At 41.1% G+C, this 22516-nt stretch overlaps 1 protein-coding gene and 2 long non-coding RNA genes across 13 annotated transcripts in view; 1 reads left to right on the top strand and 2 right to left on the bottom strand.

Annotated features, from left to right (window-relative positions):
- Positions 1 to 22516, bottom strand: part of LOC145456779 (uncharacterized) — a 329933-nt gene that overhangs the window by 187715 nt on the left and 119702 nt on the right. The gene's annotated exons all lie outside the window — the stretch shown is intronic.
- Positions 1 to 22516, top strand: part of LOC145456745 (protein diaphanous homolog 2-like) — a 233324-nt gene that overhangs the window by 203258 nt on the left and 7550 nt on the right. For 4 of the 11 annotated variants that reach the window (XR_013920693.1, XM_080334853.1, XM_080334856.1 and 1 more), the window contains 17 exons: positions 1701 to 1845; positions 2048 to 2178; positions 4174 to 4456; positions 5165 to 5283; positions 6321 to 6437; positions 7143 to 7220; positions 7326 to 7431; positions 8272 to 8397; positions 9166 to 9712; positions 11825 to 12018; positions 12742 to 12878; positions 13280 to 13382; positions 13448 to 13589; positions 14624 to 14745; positions 15355 to 15519; positions 16069 to 16207; positions 16910 to 17011. Coding sequence is in view for 10 of the 11 variants with exons in the window: in XM_080334853.1 (XP_080190979.1) it covers positions 1701 to 1845; positions 2048 to 2178; positions 4174 to 4456; positions 5165 to 5283; positions 6321 to 6437; positions 7143 to 7220; positions 7326 to 7431; positions 8272 to 8397; positions 9166 to 9712; positions 11825 to 12018; positions 12742 to 12878; positions 13280 to 13382; positions 13448 to 13589; positions 14624 to 14745; positions 15355 to 15519; positions 16069 to 16207; positions 16910 to 17011 (2756 nt within the window). In the remaining variant the exon portion in view is untranslated. Of the gene's footprint in view, positions 1 to 1700; positions 1846 to 2047; positions 2179 to 4173; positions 4457 to 5164; positions 5284 to 6320; positions 6438 to 7142; positions 7221 to 7325; positions 7432 to 8271; positions 8398 to 9165; positions 9713 to 11824; positions 12019 to 12741; positions 12879 to 13279; positions 13383 to 13447; positions 13590 to 14623; positions 14746 to 15354; positions 15520 to 16068; positions 16208 to 16909; positions 17012 to 18110; positions 18510 to 19412; positions 19482 to 20170; positions 21342 to 22516 lie in introns of those variants that run through there. The other 7 variants (XM_080334851.1, XM_080334852.1, XM_080334854.1 and 4 more) reach the window with 5 other exon arrangements.
- LOC145456780 (uncharacterized) overlaps positions 1 to 22516 on the bottom strand; it is a 114662-nt gene that overhangs the window by 89486 nt on the left and 2660 nt on the right. The gene's annotated exons all lie outside the window — the stretch shown is intronic.

Raw genomic sequence — 22516 nt, 5'->3', positions numbered from 1 at the left:
ACTCTAAAATTGTATCTGGATCTGGAAAAAATGGCATTGCCAAACGATGATAATTAGTGTTTAAAAAAAATGTTATGGTGTGTGGCACTAATGCAAGCTGTAGTGAATGCCTAATGTCTTCTTGTGTCGTTGACATGTCACCGTTATTTGACCCGCATGAATTTACACATATAGACTCTTAAATGTCAGTGCTTTTCGCTGTTCATTGTGTGGTATTCAGCGGGATTGAGTCATAATATTAGTACCGTAAACCGGGGTAACTTTGGACTTAAGGGTAACTTTGGACACTAAGCAGTAAAAGATTTAAATGGTTATTGATGGAAAAGGGTTGCCGCTGGATGTCCAATTCTTTTTCATGTGGCAACAGTACCACAAGTAGTCTCAATAGAAGGTGAATTCATTTCACTACCAGATAAACTAGACCCAACATTGATAAATTGATGGCGGGGGTCAATTTCATCAAAATTAATGACCATTAAACTTCTTACAACCAAACATAGATAGCATGTGATTCATTGATTGAAAACTTGGCAGCAGATGCCTCTAAGCAGTCTTAATCCATGGCAAAAATCTCAGTGGGCTCATCCTTAGATCAATACAAGAAAATGTGATGTCCAAAGTTACCCCATCAAATTTTATCAGAACGGGGTAACTTTGGACAATGGAAAATGTGATATTTAGAGCTCTGGAAATTGGCTGCTTCATCTGTGTCAAAGTGTATGGTCAACTATATTCCTTATTACCGGTCTGATGGCTTTTTAAAATGGAATGAGAAGGTTAATAAATAAGAGTTTCCCAAAATATTAAAAAATCGGTAGGGAATGAGCTGAGAGATTGTAATCCGGTGCAAGCTACTTCAAAAACTTAGCACATACTCCTAAAGATGCGCCTGCTGAATATGGGATATCGTAAATTACGACAAATATATCCATCAGAGGAGATAGGAAAGGGAAAGTGTATCTTTTAAAGAACAGCAATATATTTGAAATCGGCAATAAATCACGTTAACATGTTCAACGTTCACTGTCGATTGCTGACACTGCCAGTGGGATAGGCCTACCCCTTATCACCATAGGTTATTTATAAGTTCCACTTGGCGAAGGCATGAGGGAAAATTGAGATAAGAGATTAATAAGAGCCCATTAGCATTCATAAACTACCAGGCCTATATATTTTTTTTTTGGGGGGGGGGGGATTAGGTAAATATCATGCAATAGGCCAGACATATACTATTTTGTTTCAGTTTTTGCCACTGCTCTCATCAACTCTTACCAAATAAGCCTCATTTACGAGGTTTCATAAACAATTGAGTGTATTGGCATAGGCTACAAAAAACTACATTGTCCAAAGTTACCCCACATGCAGGGATAACTTTGGACACGGATAATTTACAAAAATATGGTACTTATTTATGACCATGAAGATTTTGGATTGGGTAATTCTAATCTATGCTCCATGACCCCTAAAAAACACAAAACTTGCCCCCCCCCTACACCCCAGCATTTCCGAGATACAAAGCATAATTGTTGAAAATTGTCCAAAGTTACCCCGGTTTACGGTAATTGATTATGTTAATAAGCTTTATATCATGTAAAACCGCTACAGCCCACTTGAAGATCCATGGACATCGGTGTGAAATGAAACCGAAATATGCTAGGCTAGTTGGTGGTGAGATTAACAACCCGGACATTTATATGCAGTTGGGTGCAAAATTTCGGCGTGGAGGGGCTGAACATTCTGCTGCGAATCTTGAACGATCAGTACGACAACAGCCGCGATTCCACCGTGGATCAAAAGATCAAGCACGAGATCATACGGTGCTTGAAAGCGTTCATGAATAACAAGGTAAAAGCATAAGGTGACGGGTAATCGAGCTGTCAAGGATTCCACATTGGAAAAAAAGTATCTATATTAAAAAACTGTTACTAATATAACTCTTTGTGGAACGGGGCATATAGTTTCTGTACTCGATTTGAATCAGTAGAATTAATACAAGATACAGATTCCAGTGCTTGAATCGTTGGCTAATTTCGATTGTATATTCCAGTACGGTATCAGGGATATGTTCGAGAAGGAAAATGGGATTGTGACGTTATGCCGGGCTATCGATCCGAACAACAAGACGATGATGGTGGATACGGTGAAGCTGGTGGCCGCCGTCTGTCTGCTGGAAGAGGGGTGAGTGGTAGCGTGCAACCTATGGAGGTGTTGAAAGCGAAATAGAACTAACGCCATACATCATCGCTAAATTACTAGTTGTGAAGTATCTATTTCCGAGAGGTCTGGAAAGTAGTTTGTGATAGCTTCAAAAGGTAGATTTGGTCGGGAGGTCGCACGCTTTTAGCAGTTAATCCAGTGCTTCCAAATCTTTTTCAGTTCCCGACCCGTTTTTGATGCGAGTTTTATTGAAATGACCGAATCAATTAATGAGAAAACTGAACAATGTATAGCGGACTTTAAATACTATTAACCCTTACGAGGTGGGGCCATATTTTGCAGAATTGACCTTCAATTTTCAAATTCTTACCGTGACCCCACCAGGTCTTGAATCTGGGCCGTTCCGGTTTACAAGTGGGCGGAGTATAGCCCTCTACCGATTCCACCCTTGATCGACACCCCATGACATGTCTGAGGTTTTGTAATAAGTTTAAATAAACAAGCTTTTCCCCCAAAAAAATCTCTCTCTCTCTCAATTTTCAAGGCTGACCCTCAGGATGGCGTCAGAGAGAGGAATGTGATGCTTCAGTGCGTAGCCACTGTTGCCTGGTTTCAAACAAGCCGTCAACCATGGTTGTAAACCGCGCGGTTCGTCAGATATCGAAAAATGGAAAATACATATCAAATTTACAAATGGGCGTGGTCAGTGAGTGGTCATCAAGGTCAAGTTAATGATCAAGACTCAATCGGCCCCTACAGTCCGGTTTATGGCATAAAACAACGCGATATGCTTTCTTTTGTCATATCCAACCATTTGCAGGCATAGTATGACTCATATGCCGACTGCATTTGCACTTGAACTTGACCTAGATCTTGAAAATCACTGAAGTGTGACCAAAATTTACAAATCCCCCTCAGAAAACTTTCCAGAAAACGTATTGATGTTTGAAACGGTGAAAATTTACATAGAAAACCATACATGTTGACTTCTGATGTTCTGGCAGATTTTCCGACAATATTTCCCACTCGGAAAATACCCGGAAGTTTTAGGTGATAACCATATTTTATTTAATTTTTAATTTTTTGTTTATTTTTACAAACCAAAATTTTTGAGTAAGGTACCAAATACATCGGAAAAGTCTCAGCTTTTCAAAAAACGTATAACTCGATGTCTAGGGCGTGTCAACATGGAGAAATCGGTGTCGGAGACATGCCATATCAAATATGATACGCCCACCTCGTAAGGGTTAATGCGAACGTTGGGCTTGCATATTTATATTAGATATGATCATTGATCAGATCGAGTCCAAGCTAGATAGACTTGAAAAATACTTGGAAAATATCCAGGAATACCTAAAATTGAGGTTGGCAGACACTTATTACCGAACAATCGCCACATGTAGGATCGTCAGTATTCCTATAAAACTGCCGTCGTATCATTCGTAAGATTTATGGTATTTGATGACAACCAAAAGCAGCCGTCTATGGCATATGAAATAGAAAACAGTAACATTTAGAAATGTCTCGCGACCCACCTGAAATAGCTTCGCGGCCCGCTTGTCGGTAAGCACTGAGTTGCTCAGAGGTGGGCAGGTGGCTATCTTTGAAATTGCACGATGTATAATGGTAGCCTATAACTTTGGGACTAAGATAAAATGAGTAATGACACTACAAAATGAGCGCGATTTTTCGAAAATATATTCGGATACCGTGGATACTTTACAAATAATCCAAAGCGCGAAAAGGTGACAACTGTGATATGGTGGCCGTCTGATAAATTATGGATTAGGAAATGGAAAGAAAAGACCTAAAGACCCCAAAAGTAAGCCATATTGAAAAATGGAATCATCCCTGTCTTGTGATACTATTTTACTATACTATCTGTCACAGATAAATTAATACAAATGTCATGTGAACTGTGAAGAAGCCGTGTAACGCATTTAGCAACGCAACAGCAATACTATGAGCGAAATTACAATCGTACGATGAAAATTTTCACGATTTTCGTCTCGCCAGCCACGACAAGGTCCTGACCGCCATCACGCTATGCCACGAGAACTCTCTCCTGCTGCAAATTCCCAACGCCAACCACGCCGGCATCGGCACGGCCGTCCTGCCGGTCGGGACCAGCCGTTTCGCGGCCATCATCGAAGGGCTGAAGGTCTCGGAACAGAATCCGCTGCTCAGCGTGGCCTGCCTGCAGCTGGTCAACGTCCTCGTTTGCACTCCCGACGAGCTGGACTTCCGGTTTCATTTGAGGAATGAGATCATGCGCGCGGGACTTATTACCTTACTGCCGGTAAGACAATTCTTATGAAATCTGCTTTTTTGACATTGTGTATACAATTGAATAATATATTCGTATTGAAATAAACCCGAATATTTTCGGCTGACACTCGTCTAGGTAATGCTCAGCAACTAGTAGAGATTTCAAATTTAATTTGAGTATTAACACTCTTATACAAAGTTGTTTTAAAATGATTACCAGTTGCCGAGGATTACTCCTGACGAGTGTCAGCCGGAAATATTGGGTTTTATTTTAATATGGATATAGTATTCAATTGTTTATTGAAGTGTCGTACCTCCAATGGTCATTGTTTAGGTCAGTGACTCTCAAAATTGGACGATTTTGTATAAAATTCTCACTTGGTCGTTGCTTAGCCTCAACCACTGAACAGTGGTTCTCATAGTGGGTGATTTGATATAAAATTCATGTTTTGGTCGTTGCTCAGATCAGGGGTTCTCGAAGTGTTTGGCTTATGTGTTTTCGGCCAACAAAGTTGAGAATAGGAACATTAGTGTGCATAAATTCAATTTTCGATCGTTTGGCTTTTCGAGCGCCGTTCATCACATCGCATATGATGTTGACTTTGATTTTACGGCCAGTCTATGATATGAAGAGGGATCTATCTTGCCGAATTAGCTGGTGATATGACCCGCATAAAAGTTATATTGTACTGAGGTCGTAGGTCAAATTTTTCAATATTTTTGTTCGCGATTCTCACAGGAATTGAAACGGAGTCAAAATGAAGAGTTGCAAATTCAATTGCGAGTGTTCGAAGAGCACAGGGACGGAGACTTCGACGATCTCGTTCATCGGTATCACGACGTCAAATCGGAATTTGAATATCCTTTTCGAAAGTTATTTTGCGGATAGGGCAATTGGAATTTGACAGAGCTCTCTTTGTAGTGTTGTATCTCTCGGTGAACCCTGTATAGGGAAATGTATTGATTCAGTTTCATTCATGTTTGTTTCTTCTGCCACAATTCACGGCATTTGTTCTATTTCTACACAGCCCTGCAGTACAGTACAGTAATATTAGTGTGTAAAGTTACGTAAGATCAGCTGCGGTCAATGTAGTTAGTGTTGCTCAAGTAGAAGTAACATCATAAATTTCTACTGAAATACTAACAGAATGAGCGATATCCTAGTAAGTAAAAAAGTAAGTATTTTGAGCCTAGTTTTAAGTCAAAGCTTAAATATCATAGCCGAGTGATTATTTTATGCAGGCCAAACCTACTTCAGAACTCCAAAAAAGTCGAAGAACGTTGTTACTGTCTGCCTATAATATAATGATCCGGGATGTTGCAAAATAAGCTCACACCCGCAGTGTATTTATATCACGCATAAATCTTTTATAGCAGAAGTAAGATTTCACAACCGTTTTTATAGTATAGGAAACGTCTGTCGTCGTTGATCGGTCATGCATTATTCACGCCAGTGCTGCCCTCGTACTCAAATAGACTGTTGCTCTTTTATACGTTTGGATCTAAGCTGTGTCGTGTTGCGAGACGTGAATCCATTTCCCAGTTTAAAACTCAAACCTAAACTGAAAGCGAACATTATAATTGAGTTCAGACTGAACTGAGATCTCTCTCGGGTCAGTGGGGTTATAATTAAAATCTTAACCTATTCATCTCAGACTGGCGCCTACAATCTACATATTATATTATATATAGCGGATCATCACAGCTCAAAAATGGATTATTATGTTGTCTGTGCTACACTTTGTAGCCTACTCAAGTAACCGATTCAGGCCACGACAAATTTTTGTAATCAGCAGATTTGGTTTCGTGATATTCCGTAAAAAAGACCGACGAGAATGGTTACGGTCTTTGTTTGTGTGTGTGCGCGTGTTGTCTCCTTGACTTTTGCGAATCACGGATGTCGGCGAGATTTTCGAAGTCGTCAAAGAGTCTCTGGTCGGGTCCAACAGTGAACAGTTTTTCCTGTCCATAATGCAACACCTCCTCTGTATCCGAGATGACGAATGGGTGAAGTAAGTTGGATTTTGTGATTTCTCTCGACTTTATTACGATTGCCCCTTCTGGGTGTGAGGCTGGCCCTGACTAATCCGGTCAAGTAGCAAGCTGATGAAATCGCTAGCACTGAAATTGTAATAGGAATGGGCATAGGGCATTAATATTTTTGTTTGTGATGTTTCTACGACATATACACCAACTCATTTAGCCTAGCAATGCATGATATGCATAGACAAGATCTGTCCATATTGTATATGTGGATATGCCGCTGGACCATACAGGTGCAGAAATAGCCTCGTTTGGCTTTCTAAGTCATTTGTGGCTTGAAAATTATACTAGATTTCCCTTTCACTCTTTGTACCGTTCTTCAAACACTTGAACAGGTGACTAGTGCCGGCCAGGTACTAAACTTGAATATTGCTCTCTAGACTACATTCATTGCGGTTTAATTAAAAAAAACTATCTTAACGATAGTTTATGTCTGCCGCTAGAGTGATGAAACTCATAGCGGGCATATGGCAGCACAAAGGACATTTAGTAACACGTTTACGTTGTGAGATTTCAGTAAATTGATGATCGAACCACCGCTATGTCACAAAATACTGTGCCGTGGTTGTGTTAAATCGATCACAAAACTATGTTATGAAGTCGAACTGACAATATTTTCTTTGTGGCCACACGAAAGTTGCGTATCAGGGTATTACTAAAGGCTTATTTTCCAGGCCACAGTATTATAAACTCATCGAGGAATGCGTGTCTCAAATTATTCTTCACAGAAGCGGGATGGATCCCGATTTCGGGTATGTGTGTCGAATGCAATTTACCGTTGGTTCCGCACAGATGATATTCAGTAGGTTAGATCGTCGTTTGTGTATTTTGAACGTGGGGTGTTTTGGGTTGCGTAGGTATCGGCAGAGATTCGAAATCGACGTCGAACCGCTGATCGATTCACTCGTTGATAAATCTAAGGTTGAGGAAAGCGAGTTCCGGGCGCAAGAATTCCAGAAACAAGTAAGCGTTCTGACGTCACGACGTCGTAATTACTTTTGATATTTCGATGCATCGTCGGGAACTTTTGATCGTAGGGCAAGTTTTTGCAACTTTTTTTACAGCTTTCGGTGCGTTCCTAATTACTCGGAAGTTGTGAAGTATGGTGTTTTGAGCTGTGTAGAGTAATTTTATTTGCAACTTTATCGATTTTTCACGCAGCTTATTGCAAGTTTTTTCAATTTTTCATGCAACCAACTTTTTACTGGAAATATTTGGCACAATATGTGAATAGATCGCTTGATTATGTCGCTGTTGTTTAAATTTAAGGTACTTTCTGATTTGACGTACACTCAGGCTAGACTGCCAAAAATTATATTTTCACTGGGTCAACTTTTTTAGGCTGTTGATTTTGTTGAAGTCGACCGCGCTGAGTTTTGCGGCAGGGCCTTGGACACGGATCGATTCGAGTATCTCATACCCTAATGATTTCAAATATCTTGTCTACAAATGCAATTTTTTAGTGCTACTTTTTTCAAAAATAAATTCAATTTTATACGGATTTGACTGCAACAAAAACTTGCCCTATCACAATCGGTATTGCGCCTTTATTCCGCTGATTTCCTATCTGTCATAATTCGAGCCTTGAGATGCTTGTGAAATGCTGGCGTTATTCTCGACAGGATGCGACTGTGAACTTTAGCCACTTCAAGTCTTGCTCGTGTAGCATAGACCCACGGGTGTGGGTATGTGGCACACAAAATTTCATGTAGCATATTCTTCCTACGTAACACTGGAATTTTAGTCCCGACGTCGGATTGTATGAATTTTGGTTTTTCCGAGCTCTCCCCGTCTTCATCACAGAGAGACCAGGAGATGATAGCGCGGCAGGAAGCTGAGACCAAACTGAGCAAGAAAATCAAAGAGCTGCAGGAAGCCGAGACCAAGTTGCAGGATAAAGAGAAGGAAGCCCAGGAACTGAAAGATAAAGTAAGATTTCTCACTTGTAATGTTATTCAGATTGGCGGCATTTTTGAAATATCGGGTCTGTTGTAGGCTTGTTTCTCATCCACGTATCATCGCGGTGGTATGAAAGTAGCTTATGTCCATTTTTACAAATTTCGCGATCCATTTTTAAAATTGATAGAAAATCAAATTTATGTTCAATTTTCCTATTTTTTTGGCCATATCCTGTTTGTCTCACTGTCCCAAAGTTAATCACGACCAAGGTATGTCCGAACGAGAATGAAAACTTTACATAAGTTAATTTTCTCAAAATTTGTAAAATGGACATTGGACATACGTCACTTTAATACCACTGCGACGATATAGAAGTGTTCCCCATGGGGACATGGCTATCACCGCCCAGGGCTCCCCTGTCAATATGGCAAAAGCTTATCATATTTCATGCAATCATCAACTGTCTGCGACGCAAAACTCGATATATGTATATCGGAGATCACCGTTAGGGTTAGACATGGGTTGACGGTTATAGTTGGAAGTTAGAATTTGGATTACATCAGGGTTGGTGGGTTACCATCATGGGGGGTTTTGAATATGCCGGGGTCCGGCAATACGCTGTCCGCCGACCCTAAACCAATTACAAATGCGCAGATCTCTGTACTTCGCCATACACTTTCGACATGTTTACGGGAACATTGATTGGTGATGGTCATAGGGGAACACTTCTAGACGCAGATTAAGAAAGTACGCTAGACACAAGACTCCTTGAAACTCAATGAAATCTCAACATTACAGATCGCAAGCGGGGCGTTTGCAGTCGCCATTACGGGCGGCGCCCCAATACCGGGTGCCCCGCCAGCTCCGCCTCCACCAGGCGCGCCTCCTCCTCCACCGCCGCCTCCTCCACCCCCTCCCCCGCCAGGCGCACCACCCCCGCCTCCGCCACCGCCAGTACCCGGTGCCCCGCCACCACCGCCTCCACCCCCAGGTGCACCCCCACCGCCGGGCGGGCCACCACCACCTCCCGGTGCCCCGCCGCCGCCCGGTTTTGGCGGGCCACCTAAAGTGGCCCTCCCTGGCGGTATGTCCCAGAAGAAAAAGTACACCCCGGAGACGATCATGAAGAGGCTGAACTGGAACAAGCTGGCCGCGGCTAAGATTAAGGAGAGTAGTTTCTGGGTGAAAGCGAAAGAGGACCGGTACGAGAATCAGGACTTGCTGACCCGGCTTATGGTGGCGTTCGGGCAGAAGAAGGTGACGAAGCGGGCCAAGCAGGACGACAAGCCGCAGAAGAAGATGAAAGAGCTGAAGGTGCTCGACGGGAAGACCGCGCAGAATTTGTGTAAGTTCGTTACTTACTTTGATTTCGGAAACCGGTAACATCTGAAAATTTTGCGGGTCGGAGTTCCAGGGTTGTAGTGACTTGACTCGAGAAGAGAAAAAATGAGTATATTATGAATCTAAGCCGCTCGACATCTCCCAAGGGTTTCACAAAGTGAACCTGACTTGAATCGATACTGAATAGTAAACACTACGACTTGGACTCGAGCTGTCACCCCCTGACTTGAAATCGGACTTGACTCGATGGAGAATCGGAAATGACTCGACTTGACTCGAGTCAAAACTATAAAATTCAAATTGACTCGTGACTCGGAACTTTGCGACTCGGTCGCGACCCCGCGGAGAACCCAGTAATCGAAATAAACCCAAAATGTTGTTACAGCAAAAGTATGCGACTTGAAAGCCATGTTCATTCCAATTCTCTACTAGTTACTGAAGATTACTCCTGACAAGTGTTAGCCGGAAATATTCGGGTTTATTTCAATATCAATCTGCTTTTCAATTGTGTATTCACTACAGCTTTTCGACTGACTCTCCTCAGTTTCGATTCGTAATTCGAAACGCGGCAAATATTTTGTCGGTGGGTTATGATAACGGTGAAAACAAACAAATGGTAGACAGTGTCGTATGGTAGTAGCAATAGGCCTACATAACAAAAGCTACTAAGTAGATATTTGGTTATATATAACCAAAAAAAGGTGCACATTATTGAAATATTCCAATGAAAAGGCGGCGTCCCGGCAACTGAATATATGAACTTTTTATATGAACTTTAGATTTTGAAAATACTCTGTAAAACTGGTTTCTAGAACCGTCTGTTGAATGTGCATTGTGCAATGGCCGGCCTATTGACTGCACACATTCAAAACGTGTACCTAGAGTGTGAATCCTTGACCTCTTACAGCACCAGACTTCTTCTTGTGCCATCCGATCTAAACACCGTATGACACTACTCATAAGTGCTTTCACAGTTTTGAAGTCAACGTTTGACCTTTGTCATGAAACAACGCAAGGAAGTTGAGTGTTGTGTGATAGAAATTGTTCGAGACTGGACAATTAAGTAAGCGGAAACTGACTTGTGCGACATTATTCGCAATTATTTTGTGTGCTGCGCATTATGCGATATCATTTCTGTATTGATCTGGTTTCAGTGCCGTACTATGGATGTTCATCCATCAATTCTACCTGTCTACCTCATTTACATCATCGATTTTAAAAAGACATGGTCAACGCTTGTGCTCTGTTATCGATTGGTTGAAATTGATTTGTGACATTGTTTTTGATCGTTAAAGCCTCAGTCTTGGACATTATTATAGAAGAGATAAAAAATTTAGCCCTAATTTTACTTCGCGATTTGATTGATCGAAATCATGCACGTCGCTAAACCCTTGAGCTGCCGCGACATGCCATGATTAATAAGTCTCGTCTCCTGATGATGATAACGCGTAGGGACCAGGGTTGTAACCAAGTCACAAGGCCTCGAGTCACAAGTCAATCTCACATAGTTTTGACTCGAGTCAAGTCGAGTCATTTTCAATTCAACACCGAGTCATGGTATTATGACTCGAGTCCAAGTCATTGTGTTGGCTGCCCAGTTTCCAGGTAAAGTCTTGCTGAACACACTTTTAATAACTCTGTTTGGTGATATCGAATGGTTTGCATTCATAATTTTCCTCACTTTTAGCAGTTTCTGGTCGCATTTTTGAGCACAAGTAGACAAAATTTGAGCACAATAGACGAAATTGTAATAGTCTGGTTGCTTTACTATTCTTCGAAATCACAATGAAATGTCGGTCTTGGCCGTGAGTCTCGAGTCGTGCGCATAGACTCGAGTCCAAGTCGAGTCAATACACAGATTGACTCGAGTCGAGTCATTTCTGTATTTTGAGAAAATGACTCGAGTCAAGTCGTGACTAGAGTCATTACAACCCTGGTAGTGACAGACTATTCTCTCGGAACTTTTAATAGATTAGTGCCAACTACATTTGAAGAAATAATGCGTCAAAAAAAAAAGTTTAACCGATATTGTACTAGCACGCGCGGTTTTCATGACTACTTGGGCAAATGTTCTTGATTTACTGTAGCGGGTATATAACAATGATTATTTTCGCAGCCATATTTCTGGGCACTTTGAAAATGCCGTACGAAAAAGTGAGGGACATGATCCTCGAGGTGCCGCCGGAACTTACGGAGTCTCTCGTCAATAATCTCATCAAGCAGCTGCCAGAAGCGGAAGCCATAACCGCCGCCGCCGAGCTCAAGAAACAATACAACGACTTGGTGGAAGCCGAACAATTTTTAGTTTGTGTAAGTATCGTTCTACGTTTAAATTTATCGTGTTTAAGAAAAACATTCCCACGTTGGGAATGCCGTTAATTGTAATTCAGAAATTACTCCGAAAGACAAAAATGAAATCAGTTTTGTCATTGTTTCATCTCCTGTGAAGCGTCATGACCATGACCTAGACTTGGCTATTCATCTGTCCTGTCGCAAACTGTTGTATAAATGTTATAGTTGGTGACCATGAATAGATTTTTGATTAAGCACAATGTCTTTAGTACACAAATCCGAATTGCATGAAACGGTCGCACAAGAGGTAAATGACCCATATTTCTTCTTTCTACTTCACGCATCATAGTGAAGGATACTACTTGAATCGAGCCTAAGTGACACCCAACACCTCTACGCTAATCATGCTCCTTATGTTGGTGTTATAGTTGGTGACCGTGAATAGATTTTTGATTAAACACAATGTCTTTAGTACACAAATCCGAATTGCATGAAACGGTCGCACAAGAGGTAAATGACCCATATTTCTTCTTTCTACTTCACGCATCATAGTGAAGGATACTACTTGAATCAAGCCTAAGTGACACCCAACACCTCGACGCTAATCATGCCCCTTACAATATTGAATTCCAACATTGACTTGATTTTGTAGAGAGAGAGAGAAAGCCATCTATCCTTCAAATGTTCTGAAGTTGCGATCACTCGTAGTTGGTCTCCGTTGTAACCGTATGCTTTATTCAGCTGAGCGATATAAAGAGACTACATCATCGTTTGGCCCACATCAAGTTCAAACTGCAATTTGACGAAATGGTCAACGACATCAAACCGATGATCGCGACAGCCACGGCCGCCCTACGTGACGTAAATACGAGTCAGAGGTTCGGTATTTATGTGTGTTTTGACATCGGCCATGTACTTTGGACCTTGCCATCAATCATTTTCCGGGAATGGCAAAGTAGAATTCTGATAACCAGGCCCGAATTGATTGAATCACGATTTTTAAATTAATTTTCAATAACTGTAATACAATCCGATAGTACTTCACAATACCGGTGTCTCGTATTAGCAGTCTTGAACGCACGGCGCGCACATAATTGTGATTTGTAAGCATGGCATTGTCACGTAATCAAACTTGCGTCGCCCAATGATACAACACAAAGTCGGTTACTCTGCCTTGATTGACTTCAAATTATTTCGAATCCAATAAATCTGATGTTAATTGGTCAAAATATATCGGTGTTTTTCTGGAATTGTAATTTGCTCTCTTGCTTTCGTGTAGGTTCCGAAACTTTTTGGAGCTGATTCTATTGGTCGGCAATTACATGAATTCAGGTTCAAGAAACGCGCAAACGCTAGCTTTCGACATCAGTTATTTAAAAAAGGTAGGTGTCACTGTATAATTCGGCGTTATGCGGTATTTCATCAATATGGTTACGTTATCCTTCAGTTAAAAGACACGAAAGACACCGAAAACAAAATGACACTCCTGCATTTCCTTGCTGGCTTGATAGAGGAACACAAGGACAAGAAATACGCCGATATCTACGGTTTTATCGACGATTTCAAACATATGGAGAAAGCCAGTAGAGGTTCGTGATTTAACCATACTTGTACAAACTACCAATTTAGTTAGTTGACGGTCGACTAAGTACTGCTTTTTTGAGTAGTTCCACATGTAGTTATAGTTGTGCCTTAAAAAAATTGATTGCTGGTCAACTGGAAAGCCTCTGTCGTCGTTTGGAGTGAATCGTGACACCGGTGTTCTGTTGTTTGATGCTCTTGCAGCCATTGCTGGCTTAGAGTCATCAATACTAACATTGGTGTCGCCGGAGGGTGTTTTTTAGGGGGTCGCGACCCCTTCAATTTCAGACTTGTACTGATGTTCATGGTGAAAGCTGCCCCGATGCTGATAAAACGAGTTATTTCGGAATTCATTCGAAATCTAATTACGGTAGTCGTGTTGTAGTTAGTTTCAGATTTTTATCGGTCGTTAGTTCTAGCTCCAGTTCTAGCATTTCGGAAATCAGGTATTTTCTACAAGTCTCGTTCTAACGTCAGTTTTGGGATATTTCGGATCGCGTCAAGTCACGTTTTCTGAAGGGCCCGACTGTTATCATGTCGCTGCCCTAAAAAGACTTGGCTTGACTCGGCGTATGAAAAATATGGAAAAATCGTGACTCAGAGACTGATTTTTAAGTCAATGTCGTGAAGTCATCAATATTCTACTCGGTAAACGGGATCAATACTAATCCTTTATTTACTGAATTCCATCTCTATTTACATTTTTGATTTGGTTACTTCTATCAGCAGTGACATCACAGACAAAACTAGCTTGGCATGTGCTAACCGCCTTTCTTGTAGCATTTAAATATCATTGCAGCTATGTATAAATATATTCAGTCTGGTGTCAAGAACTAAATTTGGTTTTGACAACGTTTGATGACAAATTTCTACTTCCCGCTCCTACATTATTTTTTAACATAAATATGAAGTCGTCGCAGTCTTTATAGCCTTCATGCTGAATTTCATTCCTTAAATAGTGACTTAATCCCTACACTGCTTAACGTGGGACGATATGAAACCGGGCAGGCGTCTACAACAATGCCTTGTTTGTTTGTTTCAGTGTCGGACGAGCTGCTGCAGAAAAACGTGGGTCAGCTGAAAAAAAGCGTCGAGTCTTTGGAGAAAGACTTGGAGACGTTTTCCACCAAGGATAAAAAGGACAAATTTGTCGAAGTTCTATCCATATCCTTTTCATTACGATTTCTAAAACTATGTCGTTGTGTATCCCGTTGTGGTACAACCACGTTATTGGGCATATATACAACATTACAGGGCATATATACAACATGATATCATGATCATAAATGTCATTTTATTTTGAACTATGAGCTGCACACGATACGTAACAACCCTTTTCAGCGACTATCGATACTGGGGCTAGCGAGACTCAGTACTAGCGGAAAGACTATCTCCTTCTAAAGCTTGATCTTGGGGAAAACCCTGAGCCATTTTCTAAGCGTCTCGGTCTTGGCAGTGTCTGGCCCGTGTCCCAACTTCAGTTTGCCATCCGTGACCTAGTACATTCCATAGGTAGTCAGTCCAAAAGGCTTGATACTTTGAATACTTGCACTGTTTCCTCAAGTGGCTATGATTTTAGACTAATTCTGTCTCTGCTTCACACTTTCAGTTGTTTCAACTAGGCCTGTTATTCGTATTTATTTTTACCTACTTAGGAATCGCAACTGCTACTTGAAAAGAAATAGGCGTTGTTATTTCTGCTTGCCGCCTATGTTAATAACGCTTACGAGTCTGCGACGTGTTTCCTTAACCTATTTTCTTCTGCGTCCTAACGATTTTTCAAAGACGGCCAAAGACCAGGTCCTGCTTCTCGAAGACATGTACGAGAGCATGAAGTCGGTATATGCGGAAATTTGCGAGTTTTTTGTCATCGACGACAAGAAAAAGAGCCTGGAAGAGTTCTTTTCGGAGATGAACGAATTCAGACAGGATTATCAGGTTGACTGTAGTCTACATATGTTACATACTTCATCATAGCCCTTGGCGTTCAAGCCTCGTATCTAAACCCTGTCCAATGCCAACCAATATATATTGACATTGAAGGAACCGGAATATTTGTGGCCGACGCTCGTTAGGGGTAATTGTCAGCAATTCACCAATCACCAATTATGAAAATTCGAATAATCGGAGCTAACGGATGGCTTAAGCACAATGTACTATATTTAGATTGTACACTAACTCCCTCTCTTAGCACAAACTAAGTTGACAGATTTTGATCAAAGTCAACTCCAAGCACATAAATGTGATATCTTTATCCATTCAATGCACGCTAATGGCAGAATTCACGGCCGTTTCGTTCGAAATAAACTGTAATCCATTTTCAAAGAAGTCACATATCTAAATACGGTTGAGGCATGTCCGTTTTGTTTCTTTCAAATCCTCTTTGAACCATTAGATCAATAAAATTCGCGTTGTTGAAAAAAATATCCCGGCGGTACATATTGCGCGCCGGTCGGTAATTTTTTTCGTTGTCTCAACTCCGAATAGAAAGCGCTGAAGGACAACGCGCACCGACGAGAAGTGGAAGAGAAACAGAAGAGAGCCAAACTCGCCAAAGAAAAGGCCGAACTGGAAAAGGCCGAAAGGAAGAAGAAGAAGAAACCGGGCGTGATCGATCTCAACACAGGTTCGTACTTCTTCCGAAGTAAAACCATAGGCTGTATCTACTTGACTATAAATGCGTTTCCTTATAAGCCTGTTTGTTTAGGTAACGTGTATACGTGACCTACATATCGTATGGTACATATTGTATGGTACCTACAAATCGTATCGTAATAATTTAAGTTAACAGTGGCACACCCCGTAATTTGTAATTTACAACAGCAGCAAGCAAGATATGAACTATACTACGTGATAACAGTAACGCTCGAGTTGAATACGACAAATACATACATTGCAACATACCATTATGATGTGAGAGTTGCATGTAATAGAGAAGTTATTTTAGTCTGCATAAACTTTGATTAGTTAAATCCAATAAATGGTAATTCCAACTTCAGTGTTACTGTTATTGTCTTTTATGTTGCCATTTTTAGGTTACGATTTACGCGGTGTGTGACTTCATGTGAATTATTTTGTTTTGTAAATTAACTCACTTTGTCATTACCCGATATTAACATATCCACTTTGCAGCCTGTGTGAACTATGTGATTCACTGTTCTCAATTTAGAAATAGATTAGAGAAGCCGCAGAATATAGGTTAAATTTGGGCTGTCGGCGAACTGCTTCTCACTTTTTGCTTACTACTCCGGCTCGAGCCCGTCTATCTTTGTACTCGAGTACTCTCACCTAGTCAGCATCTGTGACCGTTTCTTTGTGTCTGTGGCAGACGACGACCAGGAGGGCGTGATGGACAGCTTGCTGGAAGCTCTCTCCTCTGGCAAGGCTTTCAAGAAAGAAGGCAGGCGGAGAACGCCGAGGGGAGACAAAGGTATTTTAGACGACCGCCGTCGGGTAGCGACGTAGCTCTTTTTGGCCTTGCCGAATGGGTGAATATCATCGGAGTGTCGCGTCGTTTCATTTGGTCGTTGTCGTGTCCTGTGAGGCAGGGTGCCTCGGCGTCTCTGGTTGTTGGGGACGAGGTTTTTGCTTTGATTAAGCTACTGAATTTCGCGTCTATGTTCGGTTCTTCAAGGGCTTGAATTTTGTTAAAATCCAGTGAGGACTGAATTTTGCCACTGGTTCTTCGAGCATTTGAGTTTTGATATATAACTCTTTGGTTTTTCAAGCGTATAAATTTAGTTAAAATCTGGGAAGCGCTGAATTTCGCGTCTGCGTTCGGTTGTTCGTGAGTTTGAATCTCGTTAAAATCCGGTAAAAACAGAGTTTGACGTCTATATTTGGCTCTTCAAGCGTGTAAATCTTGTAAGCACTGAATCTCGCATCTGTGTTGGGTTGTTGGAGCGTTTGTTAAACGTTTAAAATCAAGTAAAAACTGAATTTCGCGTCTGCGTTTGGCTCTTTGAGCATATAAATGTCTTCAAAATATAGTAAGAACTGAATTTTGTGTCTAATTTCGGTCCTTCAAATATTTAAACTTACTTAAAATTTGGTTCTTCGAGCGTTTGAATTTTTTTAAAATCGAGCAATGTGTGAATCTCGTGTCTGTGCTTGCTCTTTGAGTGCTTGATTTCGTTCAAATCCGCCAAGGCATCTGAAAACTTCAGTTGTAAGATCATTTGTTTCAAAATCTCAAACCGGATCTGAGACGTACAACGTTGTTAGACGTTTTTTGAGAGCTTGGAAGTTGTACACCGGGAGGCCGCATATTTGAATTCCGTTTTGCTCGAAAACATGCCACTTCACTTATGGCTCCTGTAATATTTATACAGACCCTTTGCGTACCGGTAACGCTGTTTGAATTATAATTGAGGAAGGCCGGTTTCATTGATGTGGATTTTTTACCTTTGCGCTTTTCACGGTAGCTTCTTTGATCATTGGATATTTTTTCACATTAACCGAGCAAGCCACCATTTCGACTAACTTCAAGTATCGTAGTGCGCGCCTTGATTTGTTTGACACGAAATCAGACGCAGGCAGGATGTCCGCCAGCCCCGAGCAGCTGATGGCGCAGTTCCGCGGACTACGCAGCATAGATCGGGATAACTCGACCGCTATGATGCGAATGATGGCCCAGGCCGGCAGCGGGGATTTCGCCAAAAATTCTTTCCAGTTCAGTACAAGTTTGATTACTGGCTGCTGGCTTCACGGCACGGAATGCGACGGGCTAGGCTTTCACGCGTGGATGTAACAGCTACTTGCTAAACACTGCTCGCTTTAAACCTTGTCTTGTATTAACGGAACGCATGCAGTCTAGGACGGCAGTTCTCAAATTTTGTAATGCGAGTGTGACACTCGTATGTGGAATCAATCGTGCTCCGCCTTAAAGACTAGGGGAAATTTGCACAAAAGTGACATAAAAATGGTAGAAGTTTTAAAAATAGAAATAAAAACAGACGGACTTCAGTGGAAAAAGTTTAGCATTGGCATGTTTGTTGTGTTTTACAATGGCAAAATATAGTCGCTCTAGAGTAGCAGACTTGGATAACTAGATAATTCTACTTGTATAATGTGAAACAAGCCAAGCTTGCCGTACAGACATATGTCATTCTCTTGCTTATGAGGATGACGACTGATTTGATATGAACCGAACTTTTTCATTCAATTCAATCAAGTTTTCACAAATTCAGTAATTCTAATTCTAGTTTATTTCAGAAAAGCTGAACATTTTCTAGTTGTCCTACTATGTAATGTAAGCAGGGTCGCCATCAATGGGATCAAAAATTAAGCACAGCCTAAAAGTAGAAGCCTTCCCGCGATATTCGAGACACTGAAGACTAAAAAAGCCATCGAAAATGAGGGCAAATCTATAAATCAGAAAGATGTAGTTTTGTAAGACATTGCTCTTCAATATAAGGGCAGACCTTATAAATGAGGACGGTATGGCAACCCTGACTATATAGGCAACGCAAAAAGACAATCGTTTGTAATGAATCTCTTAGCCGTATAGCTCAAGATATGACCACTGAACCCGATTTTGAGAACCACCGGTACAGAACGCAATCTGTTCAAGTCGAGTATGTAAATAACAGCTTTGGCTAGTACTATTAATACACTATGCATGTGCCGGCATGTCACGATTGCGATATGACATGAATTGCTTCTTCTAAAACTAAACGGTGATAAAATGATATATTGTTTCGTTTTTTGAAAAATATATGGTTTTGTAATCTTGCGGCCAAAACAACACGCGCGTTTCTCTGCTAACATTTTCCCTTAACGCTTAACAGTTAGCGAGAGGTTTTTGTGAGGATGTTTCGATATTTTTATAGTTCATGCGGCGCTTGCTTGCTTGATCGAAGAACTGGAGGTCGAAGGGCAGAAATGTCCCTCACCGTTTGGTAATTTGTAGGAGATTGTGTGACGTGTTAGTCAAAACAGATCACCCTGTAGTGCGGAATTTTGTGGTACAAGTTAGAAAATATGTTGTGTGCTTTCATGTGGCTAGATATTCTTGAGTAGGTGTGATGTTGGCAGAATTTGGGATTCCTGATTTTGGATCCGAGATATAACCCTGCGTCTTCCTAGTGGTAGAGATGTTTTAGTCCAAAGGGTAGATTGAACGGTTGATGTTCTATGCCTGTTATTAATGTTATCCTTATCGCGCTTTTGAAATTCGTCAAGCTCTTCACGGGTGTCGTGTTTGATAATGACGGCGCTATGGTCTGCTTAATGCAAGTGTGAATTGTATGTTTGTATATAGCATTTCAAGTGGCATTTCAAAATTTTATTTGCTCTGTTTGCGATCAGAGATATGACTTGGTAATGGATTTTGTAGTGCTCGTTCCAATGCAATCTCTCTCATTGTTGGCGTATAATGTGCACTTTGTCTCATGAAATTCAACAGGAATTTTGAATAGCCTAGACCTTATGCCGCAACTAATGAGATATATGTCAATGTATTGTTTGTCCACTTGACTGACCTTGCACAAATTGTTCAAATTCCCCGTGCCCTTGCCGAAATCTACCTAGGAGCTTGACGTTCCTTGCTGCTATTCTTCTACCGACATATATGTTGCTATTATTTTAGTCGAGGAAATCAAAAACAATTTTCGGAAGGTTAGTGATGACTCATCGCAAAGGTGCCGCCTTTGCTATCCATGCCCAAAATGGTTCAACCCGTCTGTCCGGGGTTGAATCGGGGTGAGACACCACGACCATATGCATGAGGTTTTCATCGCCACATTCGAATGCATGTGACATTGATCCTTATTTTACATATCTTGAACTTCTGTATATACCTCGTGTCTCATGACTTCCAGAGATGCAAATTTTGACGGGCCAAAAAATTTAGGATTTACATATTCCAAGGTTCGAATCGTATTTAGTCCTGAGAAAATTCGGTGGCACACTGGTCGAATTCATTTTGATATTATGGCATCACTCCTAAGAATTGAATTGTTTGTAACATTCTCAGTCGATGAATGATCAAATATATATACTGGTACTGTGTGTCACAGTCCAAATAATTTTGAATTGTTACTCCTTTTAAGGTAGGTGTGTATAGTGTGATGTGCTTTTGGATATGTGGTCATGAAACCCTCATGCGTAACCATCGTATCTTACGACGCAGTGATGTAATAATTGGAATAATGTTTAGGCTCTAGATTAGTAAATGGTTGGCTTTTCATGTTCTATACATCTGTATTCCGCTCATGCCTGTATTTTTGCATATGTGAATGTATCGCATATCTCTCCGTCGAGCATTCACGTTTTGGATCGCTACGAAATATGTTTTACGTTTTCATTTCCATGCATTTTAATGCTGCCTTGCATGTTTTCATTTTTTTGTGGTATGCGACTGTTTATTTTTGCATTCATGGTCGACACGATACTTCTTTATTGAGGCTTTTAGGAAGACAAACTGATTTTTGTTGAAAATATTCTTTGCTTCTCTTACTGAAGAGTAATCTATTTTACCAAAATACTTGAAGCATGCTCCGATTCGGACGGTTATAATTAAATTCCAAGGAACCCTTTGGGACACTAGCCTATAGAAATGATGAAGGAATTTTGATGCTGACGAATCGTAAAATCATATATCGTGTTCGTGTTTCTCGGCGACAAAATATTTATGATGTTTGATCCTGGGCTTTATCGGCACTTCTTCGATGGCAGTCAGACATCGAAAAGTGTTCACCATGATCACCGATGAATGTTTTCCATGAACACGAAAAAAAAATTATAAACGTCAAAATATATATTTTTTTTGTGCCTTTCGAAAGACGAATGTTAGGGTTGGGGTGGGGGGTCTTAGGGTGGGGGAAAGGGGGATATTAGGGTTGTAGGAGGCGATATTAGTGTTAGGATTGGTGGATGGGGATATTAGGGTTGGCGGAGGGGATATTAGTGTTAGGATTGGTGGATATTAGTGTTAGGATTGGTGGATAGTAATATTAGGGTTGGGGTATGGGGGGTATTAGGGTGGGGGAAAGGGGGATATTAGGGTTGGCGGAGGGGATATTAGTGTTAGGATTGGTGGATGGGGATATTAGGGTTGGCGGAGGGGATATTAGTGTTAGGATTGGTGGATATTAGTGTTAGGATTGGTGGATATTAGTGTTAGGATTGGTGGATAGGGATATTAGGGTTGGGGTGGGGGAAAGGGGGATATTAGGGTTGGCGGAGGGGACATTAGTGTTAGGATTGGTGGATAGTAATATTAGGGTTGGGGGAGGGGGAGATAGCGTAGTCGTAACGATAAGCGCCCACCAATCTGGCGGACCCGGTTCGATTCCCGTCGGAGGTTTATGTGGGCTCCTCTTCCCTCGCCGTTGCCGCTCTTACGGAGACAAAAAAGACCAACGAAAGAAAGCACTCACAAGGAATGGAAAGAACTAGTAGAAAGGACCGCGGCTTCAATAAGATCAACATCGAAATGAACTGCGACATCGGGCACGGCTTCGATAAGATCAACATAGAAAAGAACTGCGACATCGGGCACTCTAGACCGAGGTGGAAATTAGATTAAAAGGATCGCAACTGCATGCGTGTCGTTCGACATCCTCCTATCTGCTCATTACATCGCATTTTGTCTTATCGCATGTACATTGTGTGTGACTTGTTCAGATGAAACATATAACCCAACGATTAATAATATGATATTATTACTATTAGGGTTGAGGTGGGGAATGTTAGGGTCCATTCATTACATTCAGCACCAATTACCATCCGTTCAAAAGATACATATTTTCCAATTGCCAAGACAGAAAGTATCGAATCTTTCATTCGAGCACGGGGTTAGATCGTTCTAGTTCATTACAAAACTGATTCAAATATAAGCGAGTGATTAATATGATGCCTATTGAATCAATAGGTTACGTCAATTCACGCGGAGTCATCATTACAAACGATGGAAAAACATAAGCGGGTGAAT

The sequence above is a fragment of the Botryllus schlosseri genome, chromosome 15, assembly GCF_051294905.1.
Source record: "Botryllus schlosseri isolate E-star chromosome 15, Bs_hap1, whole genome shotgun sequence".
NCBI classification, from domain to species: Eukaryota; Metazoa; Chordata; class Ascidiacea; order Stolidobranchia; family Styelidae; genus Botryllus; species Botryllus schlosseri.
The sequence above is the reverse complement of the archived record's forward strand: the minus strand, read 5'-3'. Positions and strand labels throughout refer to the sequence as shown.